This window comes from Teleopsis dalmanni, chromosome 1, assembly GCF_002237135.1.
Source record: "Teleopsis dalmanni isolate 2A chromosome 1, ASM223713v2, whole genome shotgun sequence".
NCBI lineage: Eukaryota > Metazoa > Arthropoda > Insecta > Diptera > Diopsidae > Teleopsis > Teleopsis dalmanni.
The window spans coordinates 73,368,305-73,378,595 of record NC_051846.1 but is presented as its reverse complement, the minus strand read 5'-3'; the positions used below and the strand labels follow the sequence as shown (position 1 = coordinate 73,378,595).

At 30.8% G+C, this 10,291-nt stretch overlaps 1 protein-coding gene across 1 annotated transcript; it reads left to right on the top strand.

Moving 5' to 3' along the window:
- Window positions 1-4,828: 4,828 nt before the first annotated feature.
- On the top strand, window positions 4,829-9,752 carry LOC119673026 (transient receptor potential cation channel subfamily V member 5). Its single transcript, XM_038084237.1, has 10 exons — window positions 4,829-5,227; window positions 5,282-5,508; window positions 5,563-6,073; window positions 6,142-6,421; window positions 6,859-6,977; window positions 7,101-7,208; window positions 7,267-7,418; window positions 8,903-9,282; window positions 9,343-9,497; window positions 9,576-9,752. Exons 1-10 carry the CDS (start codon window positions 4,829-4,831, stop codon window positions 9,750-9,752), a joined length of 2,508 nt encoding a protein of 835 aa, XP_037940165.1.
- The last annotated feature ends 539 nt before the right edge of the window (window positions 9,753-10,291 follow it).

Below are 10,291 nucleotides of genomic sequence, written 5' to 3'. Positions count from 1 at the left end.
AATCGTTAAATTTTATTCATTTCAATTTAATTAAATTAACAAGTTTATTTCTTGAATTCTTTTTAATTGTATTAAGTAAACGAATTAAATTCTAAAGCTAATTAAAACTAATAAACGTCATGTTCTTGTTTTTAAAAGTATGGTATTGTATGTTATTAGTTTATCTGTTAATTATTTAATTTACTGAAAATATCAAAACAAATTAATATTTAAACATGCACTACTCGACTTAAGGTCAATTATTTGCCATAATATTTAATTTGATACGGCAATTCCTATATAATACAAGAGAAAAAAGTTTATTTTTCGTTTAGTTCCAGTTTAGTAAAATGATTTATATTACATAGTCAACCAATTTTACCCATTTGTAAACTTCATCTACCTTAATTCCTTAAAAGTTTTTCCGCAAAGTCTCAATCAATTAGTTCAGAAATTGAGAAACTAAATTAGTCCGCATATTAGACACAGACTCATAACACAACAAGTAGTAATATAGACTTTAATAACATATAATACAGACTAATATATAATATAGATAATAATATACAATATAGTATATATAATATAGACTTTAAATAATTTAAATCGATTTATGTACTTCAAGAATATTTATGGTGTACATGGTTAAGTTAAGTTTAGAAGGCGAGTGCTGACAGTTGTCAGCACTTCCACTCGAAGGCATATATTACCCATTGTGATGCCCTCAAAATTTTGCCGGCAGAGACGAGTTGCTAACCTTTGCTATTCTTATTAAACTATTTGGTTTTTCAAATGAAGTTCAAGAGATCCGAAAAGTTTGCTTTCGTTATCTCTTCCAAGCCATTGTAAAAGCAATCTCCAAAACAGTAAAGTCGCCTTGTCTGCAGACAGAGACACAGGAAGTGGTTGATAGATTCTACCTCCTCTTCATTTTGACAATTCCTGCATAATCCACTTGTTGGAACTCGCCACCGTTGGAACATAAGCGTAGTGGCACAATGTCCCGTTAGTACTTCAGTAAGTACACGAACTGCAGGTTTGCTGAAGCCTAAAAGACTTTTCGTTTTATATTTGTCCAAACCAGGCTATAAGGTTCTAGCGACCTCAGAGTCTTCACGGTTAGCGTATAAATTGTTAGTCACCGCATTGGTGATTTCCTATATGGTGTATATAGTATTTCCCACTTTTTTTATTTTGTTACAATCGGTTTGACTTAGTTTTCATTCAATATAAGTAATGGATGCTACATTTGATGAATTCTATAATAACAATTATATTTAATAAAAGGTTTGGTTAAATTTTTAAATAAATTATAAATTTAAAAAAATTAAACAAATTGTTCTTACTCATAGGACAATTACCATTAGAGAGGTTTCTAAAGAGATATAAACGTTATACAGCTTATACGAAAGCTTTTTTAGAAATATATTGGACATTAAACGGGAAGTTGCAAAATTTGTTTCTTATTCTTAAGCTTATTTATCTTTTTTTAACAGTTAATGTCATAGTAAAATATTGTTTCAAAGTCACAATCACTCTATTCTTGACACAAAACACTCTGCAATTTTTTCCTATTTATCTAATACAAAAATATGACCAACATTCTCTTTGATCAAAAATTCTTGTTATTCTCACATCGACACAGACACAGATGTATCGACACAGATATATTATTAAATTAAACTTAAGACAATATATCACTAATAAACTTACAATAATGGGTATAGAATATTGTAACAGGAAGTTATAACATAACTTGGAGTCATGATCTATGTAAGACGATGTCATCTTCTCCAGTATAAATAATATCCAGAGCGAAAGAAAACATATTCTGTTGATGGCTGTGGATTCGGCTTTCCAGCGTATCTCCACCATTTTCAGCTGACAAATTGTCCCTATTGCTTAAATTGTTAGAAACTTGTTGAAAGTGCAGATATTAGTATAAGATCCGCCTTCTAGCAGCTTCACACATGCACTGAGCTAAAGTTGTCTCTAATGAAATGTTATACGGACGTTCACAATTCGCTATTGCAATCTCATAACCAGGAAGAACATTTCCAATAAAACCAGTTGCAGTAACATCAGAGTTAAAAAAAATGCGTTTAAATTTTGAAAAAATACCAAATCGGTAATCTCGTGATGGTTAACCATGGGACATCGATTATACTGATGTAAATCTCACTCTGATTTATATTTTCAATTGCTATTGTGTTAAGCGTGTCTTGTTTCTATATATTCTTCGTATATGAATAGGTCTGATTTAGTTATAAAAAAATCACTATTTCGAGACCACTCAGCAAAACTTATTAAACCGTCAAAAAAAATATGCTGACAAATAAATTTTTATTAATACTCTAGCATTACCTGCTAGATAAACAGCCCTTAAATAAAAATTTAATATTATCGACAAAATGTCACAAATAGAATGCTGTCTGCATTTTTAAGATCAACGAATAGAAAAAAATCTAACTGAAATATTTCAAATAGAAGGAATATGTGGAGAGTACCTCATGCAAGTTTTGAATAATATTACATATCAATTTATTTAATGACTTGTTTTTAAAAAATCCTTTTATAAACGCCGTGCTCCTAGTTTTAACACCTCCAATTATTGTGCAAAGTCATCCTGGCATTTTATTCTCAATCGTACTTTAGGAATTTATTAAAAATATCTTTAAATTTGCTGTTCAAAATTAAATACTTTTATAGACGTGCTATTTAAAAAATCTATTAATGCTATAACGTAGCACTTAGTATATTTTACAAACACTAAATCGTGTATATTAATAAAATCAAGCAATAATGTTAAAAATTTTTCAAAAATTTAGTAATGTTTCTTATTTTTACGTGATCACGGCAACCCTTACCCCTAGGTAACTTCCTTATCCCTAGGTAAGTATGCTTCTTTATTGATAGATAGAACTTTACTAAGCACATACTGAACGATTAAACAATTTAAGGATATTTAGGATTTTAAGCAGTGTCCTTAGTATAAGATGGTTATAACAGTTACAAATAAAAGTAAGATCCACACTATTTCAATTGTCACTATGCGACACAAATGTATGGATGCTATATACCATAATAATGAGATTAAGGATAATCGCGCAGTTATAAACACTATAACTTTTATTTGAAGTATTGAACTTATTTCGTGTTAATATATATGAAAATGAACCATCTTTCATATATTTTTTTTATTTTTGAAGATTTCAATAGCATTTTTAACATGAATGTAGACGCTATTGTGTATATATAAAAAAAAAAACAAAAATATATATTTGAACTTTTCATCAATTAAAACAAAATTATTTCCAAATAAATTAAGTAATGTAATAATAGCTCACTTGTACTTAACGATAAACATTACAAACCATATCTTCATCACATATTGTTAGAACATCTTAGTCTCATAAAGAATCCAGGACTGCAAACCACATAAATTTCGGATGTGATTCAGTGATTCAATAGTCTAAATCATAGGTTAGATTCGAATACTGGTTTACGATTTTTGCAGTGGGCTTAGAATTTGCCATTAGAAATTGAATCGTTTTAATATAAAAACAGTTCATAATCTTGAAAAGGTTTATACTGTATTTTAAGAAAGAAACTCGCTGCTTACTCCTAATTATACAATACTTAAATATCTAAATATTTTGATGATTACATTAGCATTACAACGAAATTCAGTCCGATAGCGTTTTCTAATGAGGCAACGAAGTATATAAGAACAGTTTGTGAGATTAAAACTTCTTAGATTTCGAACTATTATATATTAGTTATTATATTTTTGAAATTAAATATTGTCTTATAAGATTTCCATTAGTTGTTAAAAAAACTTCCCTAGAAACACTCTCTGTATACCACTCTATTCAAAACAAAAAAAAGGTGTGGAGAATTTCAGAATATATATTAGATAAACTAAACATATTTAGTTTATTGGTATTGCTAGTATTGGTATTTCTTTCTAAAAAAAATGGTGGGATCTAAAAATCATCAAAGTGATTGACAAACACATGAACAGAATGGAAGTGGTATCTGGTGATGATAAAGGATTAATTAATAGTAGTACAATATAAATATATACAATATAGTACAAATTGGGTTCTATTAAGCTATACTCATATACGGGCACATATAAAGAACTAGATCTTTACAATATTATAAAACAATATTATATAGGTAAAAAGAGATTATAATTTCATAGCATGTAAGAAGCGATCCATATTGACTTAGACATTGCAATACCTGAGAATATAGACATCTACACGATATTTTTTAGATCAATATTTTTTCATAAAACTATGAAAAGCTATTCAGCTATAAAATCTAGTAATTAAATTCCCTATCATATAAAAAACTGAAAGGTATATGGTCACCTTAAAGAAGACATAACATACTTTTGTAAGTTATTTGAGTATGTGTTCCGCATTTCAGCAGCCTTGACCGAATTATGGCAATGTGCAAAATTTGTAAATAAACCTGAGAAATGAAAACGTAAACAACGCCACTTTCGCGTCTTAGCAACTTAAGTCCCGCCAAAAATATGGAACCTAGAAACGAAAATGTTTAATCGATTTAGTTATTTAAAAACTGTTAAGATAAGACATAAACCAAAGAAGTAAATTTATAAAAAATTATTAACTAAAAACAAAATAAATAATTTCAAGGAACCATAATGTTGCAGCAAAGATAGAAGATGGGCTCGTAAAGACAAAGAATCCTTTATATTATAAATAACAATTTTACGCAATTAAAAAAAGTTGCAACCTTCATAGCAGCCACTTTCGGATTTTCCCATCCAAAATTAATTTTTATTTGATTAAAGTTACTATAAAATTTAATCAGAATGGGGAATACTGAAAGCAATGTGACCAGTGGTGTCAAAAATCAAGCTGGCGTCTCAACTCAGGCGCTCTACAAATTCGTTAATCTCAAGGGAGGTGGTCTATTGGTGGATATGATGAAACGTGCTTGCCAAACTAAACAATTCGCTGAAATCGATCATGCCATTAAAACGAAAGTGGAACCATTCCTGTACAACAAAGGTGCTGGACGCTATTTTCCGATATCAAAATTGGTGCTATTACGTAACAAGGAACGTGGACGCACAAAATATTTACCAGAAATACGCGCCTTGGAAAATCCCGAAGAAGATTTTAACATACACGATTACTGTCCAGAAGTGTCGGAGGCGGAGTATATAGCGAATCCCAATGCGTATCGCTATGTTTGCTGGAATTTAAATGTTAGTGTTGACAAATGAAAACTCAAAATTATTAACTCGTAATAAATCTCATAGGAACGGGGAGCTGTGGGCGAAACTATACTACATCTATGCCTGTTAAATGCCAGTTCATTGCATGCGGATTTAGCTAAACGTTTACTTAAATTTTATCCAAAGCTAATATTTGATATCTATCTGTGTGATGAGTACTACGGCGAAAGCGTGTTGCATATTGCCATTGTTAACGAAGATCCAGCAATGGTCAAATATTTACTGGATGCAAATGCCGACGTGCAGGAACGGTAGAAGTTAAGATTTCAGTTTGTGTACCTTTTTCATTATTTCTCATTAATTAGCTGCTGTGGTGCTTTCATGTCTGCGGAAGATCAAAAACCCTCACGGTACGACTCGCCGGAACATGAATACGTTGGTGTGCAGGCCATGACTAATTACGATGGTTACGTATACTGGGGCGAGTATCCGTTAAGTTTCGCCGCTTGTCTGTCACAGGAGGAATGTTTTCGTTTGGTTTTGGCACGTGGTGCTGATCCAGATTTGCAGGACACCAATGGGAATACCGTGTTGCATATGCTCGTTATATATGAGAAGAGTGAAATGTTTGATGTGGCCTACGAAGTTGGCTCAAACATTCACATACGAAATGTACAAAATCTGACGCCACTTACGCTTGCGGCTAAATTGGGGCGAGTGGAAATGTTCTTCCACATTATGAGCATTGAACGTGAAATATATTGGCAGTTGGGGAGTATTACGTGCGCTGCATATCCCTTGTCGAAAATTGATACGATTGATGGCAAAACTGGCAACATCAACAAGGACTCCGCACTGAATTTTGTGGTTTTCGGTGTATGTTGAATAATTTAAGTGTCGGATTTATGTTGAACTTTTTAAAGTTAAGTAATACTTTTTTTCAGGATAAATTAGAACATTTAGAGCTTTTAGATGGAGTGGTCATAGATTTACTTAAAACTAAATGGAACACGTTTGTGAAGTCGAGATTCTACAAACAATTTTATATGTTTGCATTTTATTTTCTGTTTTCGTTAGTAAGCTTTATATCACGTCCCGGGCCACCAATTAAAGATGAAGATGATGAGGACAATAAAGAAAGTATCAATACAACATACCGAAAAAGTGAACAATTAAATGAAAGAAAGGAAGTGATAAAGCGTGCGGCTATAAACACTGAGTACAGTAAGAAAAATTTATTAATTACTTAATAATAATATATATTTCCTTTAATACAAAGGAAATTCAGTTTTTAAATAACAGATCAATTTAATAATTGGTATGCTTTAATTTAAAAAACAAAATAAATTACACCTTTAATTTAATTTAATTTAAGAATACTTCTTCCCTTATACTTATTTTAAAGGAATAAGTACTTAAACTTTTCTTCTAAGGAAGAAGGCAAATAAACTTCGAAATGTCGGTCATATTTATATAGATAATAACTATATAAAATAAAAATAAAAAATTAAAAAAGAAAAACAAATCAAAAGTTTTTTAATCAGAGTTTTCAGAAGCCTTTAACAGAAATAATACTAAAAAAAAGTATTTAAAACGTGTACTAAAAAAGTACTAAAAATTAACTCGTAATTATTTTAATTTAATTAATTTCTATTTAACAGAAACCTTTTGGTTAAACTTTACGGAGTATTTTGATGAAAATGAAGTTGATCCCGGTCCCTCGTGGTGGGCTAGCTATGCAGAATGTCCTCTAATGAATATGGAATCAGATTTAGCAAAGGTAGCCTCCATCATATTACATTGTCTACATCCTTATTTACAATATACTCATATAGAGAAATACTATTATTTATAGAAATGTTCACAAAATAGTTTAATCATTCTCTATCTTTCTTAATTACAGATACGTCTTATTGCTGAGATTGTTATTTTCTGTGGCGCAATATTATATTTGCTTGCTGCTCTACGTGAAGCTCGATTTCTGGGCTACAAAATGTTTATAGAAAATTTGGTAAAGGATAATATCAAACCTAAAGCTTTCAAAGAATTTATTTTGAGATTTTTTTTAGATGACAGCACCATCGCGTGTTATGTTTTTATTCTCCTGCTGCCTAATGATGACAATTCCCTGGTTGCGTCTGTCTTGTCTTACGGAAATGGATGATCATGTAGCTGTGGTTATAATGCTAACAACAGCGCCGTACTTCTTATTCTTTTGTCGGTAATTATATATACAAAAAGTTTTTTTTAAATAATACATGTTCTGATATAATGATTCTGCATTGGGACACGAATGAGAAAAGAATTTAAAGTAACCAAAGTAGATTAGCACATCTACAGGGATGATCAAAGTTATAAAGTGAGCACTGGTAATTTAGTACGGGGAGGGAAGTTTACTAATGCGAGTATACTTATTATTTTCTAAGATAAAGTGTTCGTTATCAACAAAGCTAGTATCTTTGTTTCATGAACTTTTAAGATAAACGTATTGTATTATTCTCCAACTATGGGTTGCAATACTCACTATGTCTACCTAAACTACATAATCACAGCTTGTCAACTAGTACAAGTAAAGTCATTGATCAATCAATACTAAATTTCATAATTCCACTTTCGATGGGATTGAAAAATTCAAGGAATTGAAATTTGTAGACAAACTAGTTGAATAAGGAGTAGATCTTCTAAGAATTAATGCTGACTTCACTAAAATATATTCAAACAACTATTTTAAAGTGAAAAATATATTATTTAAGGATAATTCTATAAGATAACTCTAAAATCAACCTTTTAAAACGAAGATCCTCTCGGGTAGGACTAGAAGTGGCAACATTTGTGACGGTTTTGATTGGTAACTGGTACATTAGTACCTTGAATTAGTATATATAAAATTGAGCATCTAATTTACCCAAAACTGAAGCACAGTAGAGAGGATGAGAAAAAGAAAGTGGTTGAAAACTTCCTACACAAATGCGACAAATGCTGGATTAAGTCATTGCACTATTGAAGCCTACGAACTGACGATTCTGGCACTCTTTTCAAATTTAGAATTAAAAGAAAACATAGGTTAGCTTTAATAATCCGTCACAAGCCTCATCTCCGGAGGTGATTATATTATTATTATATTTATTTTTTAATTGAACGGATAGAAAATCTTCCAACCAAATTATCCAACCAAATTATCACTGGTTTAATTAAATTTCGTAAAAATTATTATATAATTATTGTTGATACAAAAGAAATTAGAGATTTTATTTATAATTTTTTTGGGGGAAGAGGTTTCGAGCAATATTGAATTGCAACAACAAAATTTTTATTTATTTTTAATTAATTTCGAAGTTCGAACATACAAGTCAAATAAGGCTTTGTTGTCTAAGAACACTGATTCTGAGCATATAATTGGGCAGGATACGAGTCAGTCATTAGTATTTGCACTCTCAAAATATTATTTTTTAATAACTAATTATAAGAAATATTTCTAAGGCTTCTGATGATGACTCAAAACTCAAATAATTAAAAACAAATAAAAATTTTGTTGTTGCAATTCAATACTGGTCAAAACCTCTCTATTAAAAACAATACTTTCCATTAAGTAAAATAGTCACTCCCGTCATAACTGACGTTAAAATATAATTTAATAGTTTTTTTTTTTTAACAAATCAATTATTTTTATCAAATATTAAATTTTCAACTGCAATTTTTTTTTAGTGGCTTTAAAACCGTTGGACCTTTCGTTGTGATGATATATCGCATGGTTATGGGTGACTTGCTACGTTTCGTTTCTATTTACCTTGTCTTTGTTATGGGCTTTTCTCAGGCTTTTTATATTATATTTCTGACATTTGATAATCCTGCTACACCCGATGAGGTTGATGATTCACAGTCTAATCCCATGCCATCTCCAATGGAATCCATTGTTGCTATGTTTCTGATGTCATTGACTAATTTTGGAGACTACTATGGTGGAATGGTTTCCACACAGCATGAGTATGAAGCCAAAATATTGTTTTTTCTTTTCATGGTCATAGTAAGTGTCCTACTTGTCAACATGTTGATCGCTATGATGGGTAACACATATCAAAAGATTGGTAAATAAATTTTAAATTTCATTTAAAGAACTATGAACAGCAGCTTTTAAACAATTTTAGCTGAAATTCGAAATGAATGGCAAAGGCAATGGGCACGTATTGTGTTGGTTGTAGAACGCAGTGTGCCTCCAGCGGAGCGACTGAAAAATTTTGGTTCATATAGTCAATCAATGTCAGACGGACGTCGAGCCCTTGTACTGCGTCTGAATATGAGTGTAAGTTACAATACGATACGGTGAAAGTCGGAACACAATCACACAATGCAATGTTTTGTTTTTTTTTTTTTGTACCAGGATGAGGAAAAAGAGGAAATGAAAGAAGTGCAGGAAATGAAAAGAATTCACGAACGCTTTTCTAAGAAAAGGCAACAGGAGCGTGAAGCGCGAGCCAAAAAAAGACAAGAAGAATATGAGAAATTTTTTGGTGCAACACCGCAGAACGATGATGAAAATGGAAACAATAACTTTTAAATGGTTTTTTAAAACTTTAAATTTTAATTTCATTAACTGTTGTTAAATATTACCTTAAATAATTTAATTAAAGTCAGATGAAAATATAATGTTAAACAGTGTACATAAAAGAATACTTTTCGTTTAAAAACCTTATGTTCATAGCCTGTTCGAGAAGTATCTGAAATTTTGAATTTAAATGTCATCTATTTGATAGATGACTAAAATTCTCGATTTTATAGCATGGTTAAATAATTATAATTGAATTTTACAACCATTTTAAGTTCTTCGCAGAAATAGTTAATTAGTCTCAATCATTACTCAATAATCTTAATCAAACCTTACTTAGTTGACCATTACAGAAGTTAGTCGTACTTAGTCGGATCCAGTAGCTTTCTCCAGTTAGTCCTATCAGTGGCTCACAATCGCCAGTTGAAAGTTCCGAGATTATTAATATCGTTGGTCATCTGCTACTTCCACTAAAAATTGCGGGTATCTTCTACCATCGGTACCCGTTGTTATCAAACACCTTTCTAACTGAAATTTTTGCTTCTAACATT